Here is a 21003-nt window from a genome sequence, read left to right as displayed (position 1 = left end):
CATCTAAATATATATTTTAAGTCTAAAAGACTAAGTATAAGCACTCAAATAATTTTCTAAAGTGCTAAGAAAAATTAGTACTCGGATAAATTCTTTAAAATACCAAATGATGATATTAGACCCGAAAGACACGAGGAACACTATATTAATCCCGGTATAGGTTACAACCCTTTTGGTAAAAAAAGGGGGGTTAAGCCGTCATCATCTAAATATATACCTCCGAGTCCCGTATGTTTTTCCTTTTCAGGAAATAAACCACATGAAAGGAATAATCAAATGCTCGAGATTTCATACTTCAAAGCTCTAAAACTTGGGGACTATATATATGGAAGGCAAAGTCACGAGCCAAAAACACAAGCCTGACTCGAAAACCTTTGAAAACATATTCGTAAGTATAAACGAATGTTTCAAAAAAGGTTAAAGGCAGAATATTAGTTATGGGTAAAAATGCACATCTTTGTACTTACTTAAAAACTGTTGTAACTGAAAACAGTTATGGATGAAAAAGCATTACCCTTGTATTCATTTGAAAACCGTTATCAATAAAAATAGTTATGGGCAAAAATTCATACCCTTATATTTAAAACTGTTGTAAACAAACATAGTTATCTCCTTGTACTAATTCAAAAAAAACTGTTGCAAAAGAAAAACAGTTACAAGTGCAAGCTTATATCGAATCTGTTAAAAGAAAAAACAGTTGCAAAATGAGTTATAGACGATACACAAACACATGTGAAATGTTATGAAAATTAAATGTAAAAACTTTCTTCAAAACATTGTTAAAGAAAAACATGTGAAAATTCCTATCTCTCTTTTGTATATTCACACCATTATGAAGTTGAGACGTCTTCTTCATTAAGTATCGTTCATAAAAGGGCCCTCTTTTATAATTCGTGCTTATTCAAAAAAGTCACGGAGCATTGAAGCATTTTTAATGCAAAGTTAAAGGGTGAAATAAAAACCCAAACATTAAAATAGGTAGAAAATAAAGCCAATATATATATCAAACTTTGCAAACATAAGGCAAAGATTTGTCTTCAAACCCCGAAATAAGATAGGGGTAAACCAACTGATTATTGACGAAAGGAACATAAGCGACGGAGTTATCATCTGAATATCTAAGTTCTGCACTCTTTTTTCCTTCATTTGGTTTTTGTCCCTATTGGGTTTCTCTGGCCAGGTTGTTAATGAGGCAGAGGCAAGGATGAAAAGGATAAAATCTTCCAGTTCCCGGTCACATCATAGTGAGTAACCGGAAAGTGGGGGGACTATCTGTATGAGTAAAAATTAGACTCGCCATGTGGGTCTATTAAATGGCGACATGTGTTAGTAAAGTTTGAAGAAAAGTAAAGAATGACATGTAAAGATGATATGTGAAACACTCCCGGGACCGAACATACTCATATCATGCCTGTTAGTCCCGGAACTGATCATCATGAAATAGCCCAGATCAGGTGCGGAAGAATATCTTAGAATTACAAATGAGGAAGGAATAAATTAATCCCGGATTATATGGGATTTACCATCATTACAACATCAGTTACAAATCAATTATTAATAAATGCAATAAATGATTGTAACGGTCAAAACAAGGCAATCAATTACGAGATTGACTCAATAGGCACGAGATTGACTCAACAGGAACGGATTGACTCAATAGGCACGGGATTGATTCAACAGGCATGAGATTGACTCATTAATTACGGAATTAACTCATCAGTTACAGAATTTCAGCATTTACACAGCTATTACAAGTCTTCCAAAATTAATGGATGGATTGAGTAAATGCTCATAATGGACTCAAATTCAAGGAGACTAGTTACTTAGATTTAGCCCTATAAATAGACATACTTTTACCACCACCAGGGAAATCTAATTTTCTTCTCTACAATTCTATACATTGTAATTCATAGCATCTTGCTTCCAAGTTAGCCATAGTTCGGCCCTTCAAGCTCTGTTCGGCTCATTATCCTCTCAAGGATCATTCAATAAGAATTCTTTCTTCTCTGCTGTATTTTTATTATATTATCTGTCATTGAATTTATTTCCCACTTCTCTATCACGTTGTATTAATGAAATTTTATATCTTTCGGATTGAATCCGTTGCTTGTGGCCCGTCATATAAAATTATTGCTTTGACCTTGAAAACCATTTTTTGGGTTAAAAAACTAGCCCCTAGGAGACTAGTATATAAAGGGGGATATTTATTTTTAAATCACCAAGCAAAACAATCAAGTTCTCTCTAATACAAAGCTTCCTTTAACAATTCTCATGTGTTCTAACATTCCCTTAGTGATCTTGAATGTGGTAAGGCTGACTTGGCATAGCAAGAACGTGAGCAAGTTGTGTGAGATCGTGAGCAAGTTGTCAAGTGCCACACTTGTGCTTAGTTCAATACTAAGAACGTGACATATAACACTAATAAGTTTTAGTTACATACACGACAACGCCTCAATGTACTTGATCGAGGATGTCGCGTTATGGTGGCGTCGAAAGTGTGCTGCCATGGACAAGGGGCTATGCAAGATTGAGACGTGGGAGAAGTTCAAGGAGGAGTTGAAAAGAAAATCTACCTGGTGAATGTGGTGTATGAATCTAGGCGGAAGCTAAGGGAGCTCCGCAGACAACCACAATTCAGGAGTATGTGCGCGAGTTTACTACCATAATGCTGCAAATCTCGTCATAGTCCGAGAAAGATTCCCTCTTCTACTTCATGGATGGGTTGCAAAATTGGGCAAAGCGGAAGTTAAGAAGACATCAAGTAACCAACGTGAACGAGGCCATAGGAGTAGTCGAGTCACTTGTTGACTTCAAGATGGAGCCTGCCAAGTCCACAGAAGGCAACACCGAGAGGGATGGGGGAGATCATGACAAGGACAACGGGAAAGGCATAGCCGAGGTATACAAGGGTAATGGCAAGGGGCCATCCCATAACGGATGGGGATCCAAGAGAAACGATAAAGGGATGGAAAACGGTAGCGAATACGTGCCGAAGGAAGGGTGCTGCTTTTGTGAAGGATCACATCAGGCAAGTAAATGCCCAGAGTTGGGGAAGCTTACAGCAATGATCAGAAACTTTGCTCAAGCACATAAGGGTGACACAGGAAAAACCACCTGCAATGGAGGGATGCGCTTGGAATCTGAGCCAAAAGTACGGGATTCCAAAGCCTATCTTGGCGCCATGCAATTGGAACATGGTGGCAGCAAGAAAAGTTGGGCGGACATACTTGAAGTGGATGGCGAGTTACAAAGTGATGGTACATTATTGGACTTAGATGATGCACGAAGCAGAGGGGTCAAGTTTGCTAGTAAGGCTCGGACCACGGAGGGCAGCCAAATAGGGAGTGGAAGCATGGACCCGATGCTTGAGAAGCTGCTAGACTTGGTCGAGTCATGGGGAGATTCAACCCAAGAGCAAGGAGAGGCATTCGATAGGCGGAGGATCGAGGCCATCATTGCTAGCCGTCCAAAGTACAAATGGGGCAAGAAGAAATATGACCAGTACCTTGTGACATGGGAAGGCGAACCGCTTCATAGAGCATCATGGTTAATGGACAAAGATCTCCGATGGTGCCAAGGCGAGGTGCGCATGTACGTGTCGATACTTTGTGCCGAGGGCGGCACAAAATTAGGTGGGGGAGAGTGTCATGACCCGCCACATCATCATATCACATAGGTGCCACTTGGCATATATTTTTGCCATATGGAAGGGTTACATAAGTTAGGGACTAGATCTTGGTGGAATATTCTAGAACTATGAATAATTTACTTGGGAAAGCTCTAAATATTTATGCACTTGTAGGAAGGTTCTAGAAAAATATAGAGGTTTCATTAGGAAGACCCTAGAACCCTATGGTATTGCTAGAAAAGTTCTTAGAAGATTCAAAGCTTGTAGAAAATTCTAGAGAAATGACTTACTTGTAAATATTAAGGATTTGTGTAACAATTAATATTTACAAACTAGCTCCTAGGAGACTAGTATATAAAGGGGGATATTCATTTGTAAATTACCAAACAAAACAATCAAGTTCTCTCTAATACAAAGCTTTCTTTAACAATTCTCATGTGCTCTAACATTCCCTTAGCGATCTTGAGTGTGGTAAGGCTGACTTGGTATAGTAAGATCGTGAGCAAGTTGTGCGAGATCATAAGCAAGTTGTCAAGTGCCGCACGTGTGCTTAGTTCAAGACTAAGAACGTGACATATAACACTAATAAGTTTTAGTTACATACACGGCACGAAATATTTTACACTATATATCTATGGGTAAGCCTTTTTATTATACAAGATTTATAATGCTGAAAATAAAATAAATTACCTACGATAATATATATTAGTGACCTGATAGTGTAAAAATATATATATATATATAATATATATATATATATATATATATATATTCATCACATATCATTGAATTTTTCAAAAGAGATGTTAACGGTGACAAAATTAATGAGCTTCCAAGATAAGCAGTCCTTTTGAAACGAGTAAAACAAATGAAGGACTAAGGAGAAATATTGATTGATTAATTTTTCTTATATACACGAAAGGGATTGACCATTGACCCCATGAGCAGGCAAAAAACCCAAAACCAGAACCAAACAACCCAATTACCCAACCATATATGGAAGATCTCATAAAGTCTCTTCTCACTTCTCAAGCTTCAGTTAGCTCACCCTAACTCAAAGCTGCTTTCTTCTTTCTCCAAGTGAAGAACAGAAATTTACCTATTTTTATTGTATAACAAAAAAGTTGTGATAAATAGGTTAACTCAGAAACCTATTCTTAACTGAGAGTAGACAGATCTCTAGTTAGCTCAAATCATTATAGCCTTTCCTTACTGTTACTTCCTTAATTTCTTAGACTCTAATTCACTGTACTACTCTTGGCTTAATTTCCATCTTTCTATATCCAACAAATAAGTGTAGAATTGAAGTCAAAGACTATGGATGAAGAAGGAGAAATGGGAAGAAGGCCTAGAGGCAGGCCCGCTGGATCCAAGAACAGGCCCAAACCACCCATTATCATCAACAGAGACAGCGCCAATGCACTCCGAACACATCTCATGGAAATTGCAGACGGTTGTGATATAATGGAAAGCGTTTCCAATTTTTCCAGGAGAAGACAAAGAGGAGTTTGCATTATGAGTGGAACAGGCAATGTTACTAATGTAAACCTAAAACAACCGGCTTCACCAGGTGAAATTGCAACTCTACATGGGCGATTCGAGATCTTATCGTTGTCCGGATCATTTCTTCCACCACCAGCTCCTTCCGCAGCTTCTGGATTGACTATATATTTAGCCGGCGGGCAAGGACAAGTGGTGGGAGGTAGTGTGGTTGGCGCGCTAATGGCATCAGGGCCGGTTGTTATTATGGCTGCTTCGTTCGGTAATGCTGCTTATGAGAGGCTTCCTTTAGAAGAGGACGATCAAAATCCACTTCCAGTGGCTCCAGGAGGATCTCCTGGGGCTACTGGAGGACACGGACAACAACAACAATTACTAGCAGACGGATCGATACTTCATGTAATGCCACCAAACCTTCTTAACTCCATCCAGTTACCCCCTGAGGGCTATTGGGCAACTGGCCGACCTCCTTTCTAACTCCGAAGGAATTTATACAAGGGGTATCAATTCTTTCTCTTGATCTTTTTAATTCGCTCCTATTTTCTAGTATTACATTAGGAGATCAGGGAAGGGGGACAATAAGAGAAATCTGTTGGTGGCAGATTATCAAGAAATTTTGTTAGCTATGAGTAATTTAGCGACAAATCAGCGACGAAGTTCGTAGCTAATTCGAGTTTTTTTTAGTGCACAAGCACCACAAGATTGTAAGCCTTGGTGTGGTATTCTTTCTCTTGTTTCAATTGTCTAATTAGCTTCTATCCAAGAATTTTTAGGAAAAAGAATTAGGAAAAGGATTTATTTTGGGTCGTTGACCATTTTAAGTTTGTAATTCTTTGCTTTAGATAACTTTGGATTATATCCTTTTTCTACTAGATTTTGTATTGTATGTTTGATGATGATCAGTTATATATGTGCGGTAATTTGATCAAGTGAACTTATTAGTAAATTTCCTGTTTTCTTGCTGAGTCCCATGAGCTTATAATAAAAGGATTTAAATTCTTTCCAACTTTATAAAGCAAGTGGACGTTTGTACATGATTTAATTTTCCGTAAAACCGGCCCATAATTTGTATGAGATTCATCTGAAGAGAAAACGATACTCTTATTCTATAATTATGATACTAGAGTACTGCAGTAATATAATGAGTATATCATTTTTTCTTGATAAGAATGGTCTATGTATACAAGCTGACCTCATAGAAGAAGTCTTCTTTTATGAGGAATTCAAGATTTGGTATGGTAATTGGCAAACGACTGATGAAGCAAAGATATCGGTAGCAACTAGCAATATTATATACTCCAAAGTTTCCAACATTTTCATTAAGCAATAAAACAAGGTTGTTTGTTTTTCCATTCCTTGTATCATCTTCATAATCTTGGTAATTAGTAGTAGTAGATTTTAAGGTTTTATACATGAAGAGAGGAGACATCTGGAGGCCTGGACACTGGAATTTGCACGTGCACAGTGACTGAATAAGCTCTTTTTCGAGGCAAAAGCAATGTTTAGTGTGATTATACAGTCTGGTGTTGGCCTGGTTTGGACTGGACCATCTCTATCTTTGATCTGTATCTATTTCTTGAAGAATTCAAGATTTCCGTAACAATATCATACATGTTGATTTGAGCATATGTTTCTCTTGTGATTTGAGCATGTTGATAAGGGCATTTAAGATTTTATATATATGTATAATTTACATTTACATTATATTTACTATTTGACCAAAAAGTATTAATTTTCGGTTGAAACGATTATATTTGTTTATTGAAGAATTAAAGCTAGTTAATGATAATTTCTCCAAATACTAACTCGGAGGACGTGGTCAGCGTGTAGACAGATATGGGAGAGAATTAAGGATAACAACCAATAGATATCTAAAGAGACATGTGCAATAATAAAGGACTAACTAGCAATAAATAAATATAAATGACATTTAAGTAAATAGGAGGAGTGATTCACCCAATAATGAATGAACTAGATGATTGTTACTCCTGACAATGATGAGTAACAGATAAATCCTAGAATGTTCGGACTATTCTTGGATCTGATAGAAAAGTATGGAATAATGCGAGCAAGAATATTGATGAAAAGGTAAAGTTTGTGTTTTTGCTAGGGAGAAAGAATCTTTCTCTGAAAAGTGTTCTTATCAATTGAATGTTACATGCCCTCATTCATTGACCTTTTTGATTATAGGGGACATACCCCCAATAAACACTAATAGTACATATGCAGAGAATATTCAATGGAATATTCTCTTCAATATCCTATTCTAATAAACCAGCCGTTACAACTCTTTTTGCGGTGCTCGACATCGACCATCGTTTGCACCCTAACCACGAGCCTCACTATCTCTTGATCAACCTCAGCTGATTCTTTTCATGATGTTACTTTGCACAAAATACTGAGACAGATTTCGACCTATACAGTTAGTCCTTCCGCTTATTCAGGCCAACCCTAGATGGCCTTGATGAGCGGATTCTGTTTATCGTGGTTGGCAAAATTGGACGAGTGACTCGAGCATCGATGTTTTAGACGAGATGACGATGTGACATTTCGTGAGCCGCAACTTTCGGGATCACATCATTTCTGCTTCCGGATAATGTCATGACATCATGCGTCATTATGGCGCATTTTTTCGATATTCTACGTTGTTTCCCGTATCTTTGCCGTTTCGATACCTGTGCTGAATAATGATGGCCTGGTTTCTCGGTTCTGATGCTTGAACTCTAATAAATGAGGATATGAGTCCATTTGTTCGTGTTTTGCATACTCTTCATATCAAATCCCTGTATCTTCTTCTCTATTCTTCTTATTGAATCCATGTGTCTTCTTCTCTCTTCTTCACATCGAATCCCTGTGTATTCTTCTTTTTACATCGTTATTGTTTGTCTACTCCCCTAGTTTTAGTGATTCCAGTTGCTTCCAACCCTTCTGTACTTAAAATATCCTCTTTAAAAAATATGGTTAATGTACCCTCTGGTTCCGGTATGGCAACTGACCATATCCCTTTAACGGTACGTATGCCCCCTCATGTTGATGGTGTCTCTATCGCCATTGAAAATGAGAACTTTCTTACAGTGGAGGAAATAATCCCTCCTACTGAAAAAGTTAGGTCCGATTTTTCGAAGGTGCCTGAAGACGAGCCTGAGATCTCCGATTCAACGATGAAAGAGGTCGATCTTGCTGAGCTTAAGGCAAAATTCAACATTCCTGCCCATATCGATCTGGCCCCAGCAGGGCGTGATGTGGTACAAATACACCGCCCCGGATATTGTGAGTTCTATGCATATCCTTTCTACGTCGGCTTACCTTTCCTCTTCTCCCATTGGCAATATTGCCTCTATTACGGCATCCACCTGGCCCAACTCTCTCCATATATCTACAAGTTCATTAGTATGTTTACGAAATATGCTGAGTTGGTCGGGGTCAGGATCACACTCCGCAATCTGATGCATCTCTTCGCCCCTAGTTTCTATAGAGATGATGTTGCATCTTCGCCGCCGAGGAAGCAAATGCCTGGTGGTGAAGATGGACGATAAGGCAAATCGCCAGTTCTGGATCAACTACTTTTTCATCAAAATCGAAGATGTGGTGCAAACACGATTGACTTCCCTGAGGTTTGGAATTATGCTCGTAAGTATCTATTTTTTGTCAAAAGCATTTGATTTGCCTATTTTAGTCGTATGCTAAAATTTTGTCTCTTCGTATAGCCAAGATCATGCCCCCTCCTTTGGTCGGGGACATTCATGACTGGGTTGGTCAGGTTCTGCCTCACACTGTGGGGATTCGCAAGTGGCCGAGTTTTCTCGAGAGGTTCGGGTTTGTTTCTTCCTTGGCCAGTGAGTTTAGACCTCATAGTCTCTTGCTCGCTGCAGTTTATTCTTGGTGGTGATAACTGTCGCACCTCCTTTTTCCCGCCCCCGCGGGGGCGTAGGGAGTTTTTTCCAATTAAAGGACAATCGAAACGGGATTTATTTATTTATTTCAGAGTCGCCCCTTGGGAGATTTAGGGTGTCCCAAGTCACCTATTTTAATCCCGAATCGAGAAAAAGAATGACTCTGTATTACAGTCTGCGCACCAGAAATCCGGATAAGGAATTTTGTTAACCCGGGAGAAGGTGTTAGGCATTCCCGAGTTCCGTGGTTCTAGCACGGTCGCTCAACTGTCATATCTGGCTTAAATATCTGATTTTTATACAATTATGAGCTCATGTGCAAATTTTATCTTTTTACCGCTTTTATTATTGTTATTATTATTTTTACAAGAATGTGAACATTGTTTAAAACATGTCTTTGGATTACGTCACATGAAATGCTCCCGCAATCCGGAACACATTTTTATTCAATGTTTTGGGATTTGGATTTGGGTTGCATGAAATACGCACCCGAGTTTAAGAAGATAATATTATTAAATACGCGCCTAAAGCGACTAGCGTATCATTATTTTGGGTAGGGCCGAGAAATTTGCTAAACGGCTCCTCCCGAATTCTAAGCAATTAAATGTACATTTATTGAGGGCCCCGCAATCTATGCATTTTATTAAGCGAGGCTCATCTCATTTATTTTAAATGGACAAATCTTAAAGCGACTACATTTTTCTATAAAAATTAGTCTCTAAAATAAAGGAAGAAAATCCTAATTAATTACTAGCTTTTATTTTATTTATTTAAGAAAACATGACATACTAATTGCTAGATTAATACAAATATTGATGAAAAGGAATTTTATTTAAAAAAATTCAAAATTATAAATAAAATAAAAATTTGACAACTAATATTCAAAAGAATCAAATACAGCTAGATAAAAACTCAGCGTTGTTATAAAAAAAACTATTGAGATTAATTATTCACAACCATTTGAAACTAGATTTTAACCATAATTACTAAATCTTTTTAGAAAGTCTTTTAGACTTAAACGAAGTTTCTAATCTTGCCTGAACTCAAATGCCTTAATGCCTAATTTTCGAAAATTAATTCAAATTCATGCCTTAACTAAATTTATCTACTTATTCATGATTAACCTACTGTTGATAATTTTGAAACCTTCATAACTAGTGAATTAACCTGTTTTGCCAAACCGATTCATTAAAGACTAACTTATGTTATTTTTTTTTATTTCAATTATTATTCAATAATAGATGAAATAGTTTAAATACAATCGATAAAAGGAAATAAAAATGATATTAAAACTTCAAAATTTCATTCTTCATATGTATTCATGCTTCCACATTATTAGCTTTGCAATAGCTAGTATTACAGTCGTGTACCTGGTATTGGAAACAAAAGAAGATGAGAATCAGCAGCAGTAATAACAATACAGCACAGCAACAACAGTCCAGCAGCAGTAACAACCCAGGAACAGAGTTTGCAAACCAGTGGAGCAGTAATCCCAAAAAACAAAAGCTTCAAGCTTTGATGAAACAACAATTAATTCTGATTTCAAACAATGAAAGAAAGCAAAAGATTTTTTTTTAGTTTTTTTTTTTTTTGAAAGTTTAAATATTTTTCGGAATTTTCTCTCTCCTAAATGTTCAGCCCTTGTTTCTCTCTCTTATTTTCTTTCTGTTCTTCTCTATATTCAGATTAGTTCCTCTATCTGTATTTTTTCTCTTCTGTCCTCCTATCTCTGTCTGTGTGTGTCAAGACCTCTATATATAACACATTCCCAAACTCAATTAAAATCAATCACTTTCCCCTACCAAACCCATTATCTTCCCACTCACCCCCATTACATTAAATAAATATATCACCTCATCCCATTATATTTTGTCCCTCATGCTTTTACTAAACAAATACAAGATTTCTCCCCACTAAATTTTGTCTTGTCCCCCCTTTATATTAAACAACTATATCACAACTCACCCCATTATATTTTGTCCCCCATGTTTCACATAAAAAATTACAAAAATATACAATTCCTAAACTACCCCTGAACGTATTGCAAATTACCAAACTACCCCATCAACTATAACAAATCAATTAATCACACTTAACCAAAATATAGACAATATGATCAATTTCTAACAATGTTCAAACAACAAATCATATGAACACGGATGAACAACAAATCACATGAACACAAATTGAACCACAAAGAACAACTAAAATTTGATTGAACAATATTTTTGGCAACATACAAACCTATTTTCAGATTCAACAACAACAACAACAAGCTTTATTCAAACTTCGAATTAAACTTAAACAAAATAAATAAACATATTCAAATCACTAATCTTCAAATAATCAATAAAATCAAATCCAACAAAATTATAACAAAGATACATGATCCAAAAATTAAAACCAAAACATAACTTCACATTAAATTACTAAATTAAAAGCGAACTTCAATCAAAGATGAACATGAATTATTTATTTTTAAACAACAAAACATGACGGATTCACATGATTTAAACAATGTTAACAATTTCTGAAAATACATAAAACACATGAAACAAATTGAAGAAATAATTAATTTAAACTTCAATTTGAATCTAACAAACATCAAACTAACAATTCCTTTTTTTACAAAAATGAATAAAATTAACATGAAATAAACATGAAAAATGACTAATTAAATTTCCATTTGAAATCTGAAAATTAATTCAACAAAACATATGAACATGAACAAAACAAAAAATCAAATATCTACCGATTTTAGATTCGAGAAATATCAAAACGAAATACGGACCAAATAAAACTCAAAATCTACTAACCGGATTGAAACGAAATATGTATGGACTGTTTTGACGACCTCGACCAAAGCTTGAACAAATGACGACGAACACGAACCTAAGAAGCAACTGAAGCAAACGAAGTAGCAGCAGTTCAATGCGACAGACGCGATGAAACAGAAGCAGCTGGGGTGCGTTTGGTTCGTTCATACGAAGAAGATGAAAGCAGCCACAACAGCGTGGCCATGGCGGAAACGTGAGCAGCAGTGACGACTCAAAACAGCAGCAGCTCGACGTGACCGGAAGGAGGAAAAGAAGCAGCATCGCGGCAGAAGCGCCGACAGCAGCACGACGGAGGAAGCAGAAGCAGCGGCATCGATGGAACAGCAATGGCAGCAGCCATGGCGCTGTCTGTGGGGAAGAAGAAGTAGCGTGAAGAATCAGAAATAGCAGCATGGTTCGTTTGTGTTGTTCCGGCGTGGCTGGGGTTCGACGACGACGATGATGGAGCTGCTTGACTGGAGGGGGCAGCTAGTCGATAGTTGTTGTTTGGTTGCACGGGCTGGTGACGGGGTGGTTTGGAGGTGGTGAAAAGCTGGTCGTTTGGTGGTGGCGTTTGGACGGAAAAGATGAAGCAGCAGGTGGTGACGGGGTGGGGCAGCCATTGATGCTAGGGAGGGGAGCTTGAGGAAGAAGAAGGAAAATGAGGGGGGGGATGGTTTGGATTTTTTAGGGTTTTCTCTTGTTTTGTTTTTGGTAAAATGTAAGATAATAGGATGTTGGGTTATGGACTGGGTCGTTTGGGAAGATTGGGTCTCTTTGGACCTATGACTTAAATTTGAGCCCAATTCCGATTTTCTTTATTTTTTGCTCTTTTCTTCTTTTATTTTTCTAAAACTAAATTGTAAAAATACTTAAATTATTATTAAGAACTAAATTAAGTTATAAAAGCGCAAATTAACTCCCAATAACAATTAACGCACAATTAAGTAATAATTAAGCATAAAATTGTATATTTGGACATTAAATGCTAAAAATGCAAACGATGCCTATTTTTGTAATTTTTATTTTTTGTGAAACAAACTTAATTACTAACAATTGTAGAATTAAATCCTACATGCAAAATGCGACATATTTTTGTATTTTTAATAATTTAACAAATAAACATGCACAGACAAACATACAAATAGTTACACAAAATATCACAAAAATTACACACCAAGGAAAATTATTTTATTTTTTGAATTTTTGGGAGTAATTCTCATATAGGGAAAAAATCACGTGCTTACAGCTGCCCCTCTTTGCCCGAAGACACGAAGGGTTTTCGTGCAAAGATAAAGCGAGCGATTTTTGCCTGTCCGAGTACTCCGTGTGAAGCATTTTTTTTTGAAAAAGATTTGACCGAACCTTTGCGTCAAAGGTTTCCTACATATCCTGGGCTAAATAGGAATCAGGTCAATGTAGTTCGGGAAGTTTTGGTAGCTGGGACTATCGTGGGACTGCAATGTTACTGTTGTTGCATGCTATTACTACTGCTTACCGATCTCCTTGTTACACCGTGCTTAAAAGAAAACAAGAAGCTAGGCTAGACTGCAATTTTTCTTGTTTGCCTTGCTTTCTTGTCTGCTTGCATTTTTTCCGGTGTTTTTCTTCTTTTTGACACATGCACTTGAGTTTGTGCTGGGACCTCTTGTTGCAACCTTCTGCTTCCCGGTGCCGGGGAATTTTATTGTTTTCTGCTGGGGATTCCTATTGTAACCCTTTGTTTTATTGTCCTCTGATTTGATCTTGAAATGTGTGCCTCTGTTGTATGGGCGGGCTCCCAACTTCAATACTTGAAAATTAAAGACTGAAATGTATGCCTCTGTTATCTGGGCGGGCTCCCAACTTCAACGCTTGAAATATAAAGACTGAAATGTATGCCTCTGTTATCTGGGCGGGCTCCCAACTTCAATGCTTGAAATGTAAAGACTGAAATGTATGCCTCTGTTATCTGGGCGGGCTCCCAACTTCAATGCTTGAAATGTAAAGACTGAAATGTATGCCTCTGTTATCTGGGCGGGCTCCCAACTTCAACGCTTGAAATATAAAGACTGAAATGTATGCCTCTGTTATCTGGGCGGGCTCCCAACTTCAATGCTTGAAATGTAAAGACTGAAATGTATGCCTCTGTTATCTGGGCGGGCTCCCAACTTCAAATAAACAACTTTTGAAATAAACGTCATTCCTCTCTTCAGGCGGGCTCCTGACTTCATCAACAACTTTTAAAATAAAACGCCTTTCCTCTCTTCAGGCGGGCTCCTAACTTCAATAAACAACTTTGAAAATAAATGTCATTCTGTTCTTCAGGGGGGCTCCTGACTTCAACCAATAAATCGCCTTTCCTTTCTTCAGGCGGGCTCCTGACTTCAACCAATAAATCGCCATTCTGTTCTTCAGGGGGGCTCCTGACTTCAACAACAACTTTAAAATGCCATTCCTTTCTTTAGGTTGGCGAGATTTCAACAACTTTTAAAAATAAAATGCCTTTCTTTTCTTCAGGCGGGCTCCTGACTTCAACCAATAAATCGCCATTTTGTTCTTTAGGGGGGCTCCTGACTTCAACCAATACATCGCCATTCTATTCTTCAGGGGGCTCCTGACTTCAACCAATAAATCGCCATTCTGTTCTTCAGGGGCTCCTGACTTCAACAACAACTTTAAAAATGCCATTCCTTTCTTTAGGTTGGCGACATTTCAACAACTTTTAAAAATAAAACGCCTTTCCTTTCTTCAGGCGGGCTCCTGACTTCAACCAATAAATCGCCATTCTGTTCTTCAGGGGGCTCCTGACTTCAACCAATAAATCGCCATTCTGTTCTTCAGGGGGCTCCTGACTTCAACCAATAAATCGTCATTCTGTTCTTCAGGGGGCTCCTGACTTCAACCAATACATCGCCATTCTATTCTTCAGGGGGCTCCTGACTTCAACCAATAAATCGCCATTCTGTTCTTCAGGGGGCTCCTGACTTCAACAACAACTTTAAAAATGCCATTCCTTTCTTTAGGTTGGCGAGATTTCAACAACTTTTAAAAATAAAATGCCTTTCCTTTCTTCAGGCGGGCTCCTGACTTCAACCAATAAATCGCCATTCTGTTCTTCAGGGGGCTCCTGACTTCAATCAATACACCGCCATTCTATTCTTCAGGGGGGCTCCTGACTTCAACCAATAAATCGCCATTTTGTTCTTCAGGGGGGCTCCTGACTTCAACAACAACTTTAAAAATGTCATTCCTTTCTTTAGGTTGGCGAGATTTCAACAACTTTTAAAAATAAAATGCCTTTCCTTTCTTCAGGAGGGCTCCTGACTTCAACCAATAAATCGCCATTATGTTCTTCAAGGGGGCTCCTGACTTCAACCAATACATCGCCATTCTATTCTTCAGGGGGCTCCTGACTTCAACCAATACATCGCCATTCTATTCTTCAAGGGGGCTCCTGACTTCAACCGATAAATCGCCATTCTGTTCTTCAGGGGGCTCCTGACTTCAACAACTTTTCAAAAAAAATGTCATTCCTTTCTTTGGATGGCGAGATTTCAACAACCCTTTTTTTTTAAAACGCCTTTCCTTTCTTCAGGCGGGCTCCTGATTTCAACCAATAAATCGCCATTTTGTTCTTCAAGGGGGCTCCTGACTTCAACCAATAAATCGCCATTCTGTTCTTCTGGGGGACTCCTGACTTCAACCAATACATCGCCATTCTATTCTTCAGGGGGGCTCCTGACTTCAACCAATACATCGCATTCTATTCTTCAGGGGGGCTCCTGACTTCAACCAATAAATCGCCATTCTATTCTTCAGGGGGCTCCTGACTTCAACCAATACATTGCTATTCTGTTCTTCAGGGGGGCTCCTGATTTCAACCAATAAATCGCCTTTCCTTTCTTCAGGCGGGCTCCTGACTTCAACCAATAAATCGCCATTCTATTCTTCAGGGGGCTCCTGACTTCAACAACTTCATCGCCATTCTGTTCTTCAGGGGGCTCCTGACTTCAACAACTTTTCAAAAAATGTCATTCCTTTCTTTGGATGGCGAGATTTCAACAACCCTTTATTTTAAAAACGCCTTTCCTTTCTTCAGGCGGGCTCCTGACTTTAACCAATACATCGCCATTCTGTTCTTCAGGGGGGGCTCCTGACTTCAACCAATAAATCGCCATTCTATTCTTCAGGGGGGCTCCTGACTTCAACCAATACATCGTCATTCTGTTCTTCAGGGGGGCTCCTGACTTCAACCAATAAATCGCCATTCTATTCTTCAGGGGGCTCCTGACTGCTGATGCTTCAACTGCTCTTCCTTGTTCTCCAGGTGGACGCTTGATTACTAATACTTCCATTGTTCTTCCTTGTTCTCCAGGTGGACGCCTGATTGCTAATACTTCAATTGTATTCCCTTATTCTCCAGGTGGGCGCCTGATTGCTAATACTTCAACTGTTCTTCCTTGTTCTCCAGGTGGACTCCTGACTACTAATACTTTCATTGCTCTTCCTTGTTCTCCAGGTGGACGCCTGATTGCTGAGGATAATAACACTAGGGGAGTCTCCTTTCTTCCCCTCCTTCAATATTTTTTTTAACACTGCTGGGGATAAAAGTGTTATCTTCTTGGGATAACGTTGTTGAGGATAACGCTGCTGGGGAATTTTATCCCTTCAAATCGATGCTTCATTCTTCTGGAAGCTGCTGGGGATGATAATGGCTTTTGCTTTTCTGAGCACAAATGTCATCCCTTTGTTCTGTCTGTTGGGGAACAACTTCCTCCATTGCAAACTTATTATGTTGGGGGCAACCCTGGTTCAAAGACCACTTCCCTGGTGCTATCTTTATTCTTCCCCAAATGGGTACCTGATTTCCAGAAAATTTTCTAACTGAAAAGAAAATTTTCTGCCCCAGTTTGACAATCTTTCTTGTGGCATGCATCTCCGTTATAAATGCCATTTCCTTTACCTGTTTCAAATCAAACAAAATTTGTTAGTTTAAAACGCGGTGGTTGGTTGTGATACTCCTACTGGGATGGCTTTTCCCTTTCTCCTTCCCTGCTTTGCGTTCCAAAACTTGTTGGGGATGATATTATTTGCTGGGGATAATTCTTTTCTGCTGGGGATATCTCTCTTCTTTTGTGGCATGACTCGGAAACTTGCATTTTCCTGACCTTTTAGTCTCGCATGAATTTCCCAAATCATGCTTATTGCTCTCCTTGTTTGTCCATGGGCCCTGGCCTTGAGGTTTTAATAACCTTTGATTTTGGCAAGGATATCCCTCTTGACACTCGTCAATCCTTTTGTTGGGGATATCTTTCTTGTCACTGGCCTCGCGCTTGTTCCTTCCTGACTATACCACTTGGATGTACTAGTCAGATCTTATCTTGGAAAGCTGATGGCCTATTTTGAAGTCATTTCCCACTGGTTCTGACCAAACAGACTCTACTGGGGAAATTTCTATGAAAGGATAAAGATAAAAAGGAACAGAATAAAAGACAAAGGAAAAAGATGACTCTTTAACAAAAGAAACTATAAATAAAAACCTATCAAACGCAGACACCGACTCTAATGGTCATGACATGCATATGTGGCCTATCCTCCGTCGTCAATCATCTTTCAAGATCTTCCCTTGACTATCTCCCATCTGATTCCCAATCTTATTCGACTTGTAGTGCCCGAAGGGTTTTCACTATCAAGCCTCTCTCATTTTGGTTTTTCTCTCAGCTTTCATCGCCTTATGGTGTCCGTGAAGATTTTCACCGATAAGACTCTCTCATTTGTATCACTTTCCAGCTGGGGATTTGGAGTGTTGCCGGTATGACTCTCTCTGCTGGAGATTAGAGTCCTTTCTGCTGTGGAACAGAATGTTATGTTCGCCTGTAAGACTCTCATTTGTCTTGACTTGGCATCTTTTGCAGACTGGTCAGAAGGTCTTTCTTTGGACCGTAATGTGGGTTTTTGGACAGGCTAGAAAGAAAGGGTATTAAAGGCTCAAAAACAAAATAAATTTGGGGTTTAAAATTACAACTTTCGGAACCAATTTTGCTTACCACAAGCGCAACCCTTGCCCCAGTTACTTGCTTGGGGATTATTTATTTGTAATTAATTTTTTTTAAAATTTTTATTACACCATACACACTGTGACCATTGTGGCCATTATGCACCCTATGACCGAGTCGTGAAGCGCCTACGTATCCTCTTTGAGGAATCAGGTCAAACGTAGTTCCCAATTCCTCTTTTTCTCATTTGACTTTCTTTTGTTTTTTGTTATCATTTTTCTCTTCTCTTTTTTTTTCGTTTTTTTTTATTGATTTTTTTTTCTTTTCTTTACCTTCCAGGTTCGTACTTCCTAGTCGTTGCTATTGATTCCGAACGAGGGGTACGAAAGAAAAACGAATAAGTCTCAAAAGGGGTAACAAAGGAAAAAGTGTTTAGGTAGCAGAACAAAATGCTTTCGTCATTCCAGTCTTCAAAACATGCCAAGTGCAAACAACACAATTGAACTAGATTTGTAGTCTCTTCCGATGGTGCTGGACTTGACAATTATGTTAAACATTTGCTTTTTCATTTGTCATTTCTAAAGCACTGTTGGGCGACACTCTCACTCTCATGAACGACCCTCATGCCAATTTGGCGAATCTTGCATTTAACGGTTTTCTTTATGTTTTACTTGCCCCGGTTCCACATGACTCGGGCTCCAAATAATCTCAAACTGTTCTTATTTCCTTTAAATGCTTTAATCACCTTCCCAGGATTTTATGATTAACTTTTAAGATTAGGCCCAAACTGTGTGCGCATGTCATGTCCCTAGAATCAGCATTGAACAAAAATGATAAAAGGACTAAAAAAGATGACTGGAAATAATAAAAGACCGGCTTTTGTATTAGACTACCGGCGAAATGGTTTGAATAATAAAACAAACAAAACAACCAGAATAAAATCCTAACACAGCCTCGACAAAACTTAAACAAACTGATATGACAAAATAGAAAGATAGGAAGGTTTGACACAAGACAATATTCGGATTATAACCCTAAGAATAATCCGGACAACAGAAATGACAACAAAATAAGCCACCACAAGCTTCTCTCTTGCTAACCAAGGAACGGAGCGTCCTCCCACTTTATCAAAAATTGGCATCTTAGCCACTGAGCTTCGCATCAGTATTGTCCAGCCCATTGCCAACTTCGACATCATCAACCTTAGTCAACAATTCCCCAATAGGATTTGAGTGCTTCTACTATCAGGCCTGATCCCCGCAAAGTGTGCTTCTAGGTCTTGTATTTCCGGCTTACCACAAACCAACCACCTTCTTTCTTTGTGATTCAAAACAAAACAGGTTAGAATGGACTCAGTCGGTCCCCATTATTAACAACATTTTTTTTTCTTTCTTTTTTTTCGATTTTTTTTTCATTTTTTTTGTGTTGTGGTCGAATCTTATGGAGATTGCCTACGTATCATGACCCCGCATGAATCAGACTTTGCGTAGTTCGGACAAATAAAATATAAAAATACTAAATTTTTTTGTTCAATTTTCATATTAAAATAAACTGGGTTTCAAAGGTTTGAAGATGACCTACAAACTCGAAAATCAAATAACCCACATATTATAATTAAAAGATTTACAAACTCCAAAAATAAACGGTCAGCTTCCTTTCTCCGTTTGACAAATGCAACCGAACGGTTATTTTTGCAAATGTGGCCCTTCCAAATTTTGAGGCCGGAGAGGATTATTTTATGACACTTTACAAACTTGTTCATTCTTTTACGAAAATAGCCTTTCGACAACTGAAAGATACTCTAAGGCTATTTCGGCAAGAACGGTTTAAGACGCGGTCGAAGCTGGCTCGGCTTATTTTGACCAAAAATCCAAACGGTATTCACCTGACCGCTGATTCTTTGTTTTTTTTTCAAATTACAATGAAATCATGGTGTTGCAAACACGACCCTTCAGCGCCTCGGGGACGAAGATTTTTAAGGCTGTGTGGGTCAACTAGACCAAAAATCCTAAGCATGACCCAAAGGTGGCTGTTTATGCAATGTCAGCCCTTCGGCGTCCCTTTCGGGAACATTCGGCTATTTATGACAAAACAGCATCACCTGACTTATTTATGACTATTTTTATCGTTTTTCAAATTAGAGAACTCAACATTGCAAACACGGCCTTTCAACGCCTCGGGGACGAAGATTTTTAAGGCTGTGTGGGTCAACTGGACCAAATCTTAAAAATGACCCAAAGGTGGCTGTTTATGCAAAGTCAGCCTTCCGGCGTCCCTTTCGGGAACATTCGACTATGTCTTGATAAAACAGTGTCACCCGACTTTTTATGACAAAATGAAAATTTGACATATTTTTTTTTGTTGCTATTTTTAGCAAAAGGGGAGGTTGGATACCACCCGACTTATTTATGACAATATTAAAATTTTGACACATTTTTTATTTATTTATTGGTTTTTGGCTATTTTAGCAAAAGGGGAGGTTGGACACCACCCGACTTATTTATGACAAAATTAAAATTTTGACACGTTTTTTATTTATTTATTGGTTTTTGGCTATTTTAGCAAAAAAGGGGGTTGGACCCGATGAGGGTTGCCTACGTATCTCACATCCGGTGAGAATCAAACCCGCGTAGTTCGGGCCAATTAACCGAACTATTTTAAAACAGGATTTTTTTTTTCAGCAACAAATAACAAGACCACTTTCAAAACACGACTCTTTTCATTTTCATTTTGGCATTTTTAGAAACAAATAAAAAAAACTATTTTAAAAGTAAGACTTTTTTTCATTTTCATTGTCATTTTTCAAAGGAAGACAAACTATTTTCCCTTTTTTATTATTTTCTTTTTTTTTTTGAAAAATAAGACAGAACAACGACTTTTTTTTCTTTCTATTTTTTCTTTGCTTTTAATAAAACAAACTAATAAGACACATTTTTTTTCAAAATTTCGGCAGAGTTTTGACAGTATTTGGGCATTGGTTTTTTACAAAAATAAACAATCAATTCCCTAACCGCTATTTCCTTTTTTTTTCAATTTCAAAATATTATTCCTGATATTCAAAAGTCAGTCAACACACAAATCCGGATCAAATAAATGCGCAAGTAGCAGCAAGTAAAATGCATCAGGATGGTCATTTTCATTTTTTGGTACACCTGTCCTAGACAGACCCAACCCCTGTGTTGAGCCTC

The 21003-nt window shown here is 38.1% G+C and overlaps 1 protein-coding gene across 1 annotated transcript; it reads left to right on the top strand.

Moving 5' to 3' along the window:
• Window positions 1-4584: 4584 nt before the first annotated feature.
• On the top strand, window positions 4585-6093 carry LOC104236672 (AT-hook motif nuclear-localized protein 22-like). Its single transcript, XM_009790650.2, has one exon. It carries the CDS (start codon window positions 4946-4948, stop codon window positions 5603-5605), a length of 660 nt encoding a protein of 219 aa, XP_009788952.1. The 5' UTR covers window positions 4585-4945; the 3' UTR covers window positions 5606-6093.
• The last annotated feature ends 14910 nt before the right edge of the window (window positions 6094-21003 follow it).

This window comes from Nicotiana sylvestris, chromosome 6 (assembly GCF_000393655.2).
Source record: "Nicotiana sylvestris chromosome 6, ASM39365v2, whole genome shotgun sequence".
Taxonomy (NCBI): Eukaryota; Viridiplantae; Streptophyta; class Magnoliopsida; order Solanales; family Solanaceae; genus Nicotiana; species Nicotiana sylvestris.
This window is presented reverse-complemented; position numbering and strand designations above follow the sequence as displayed.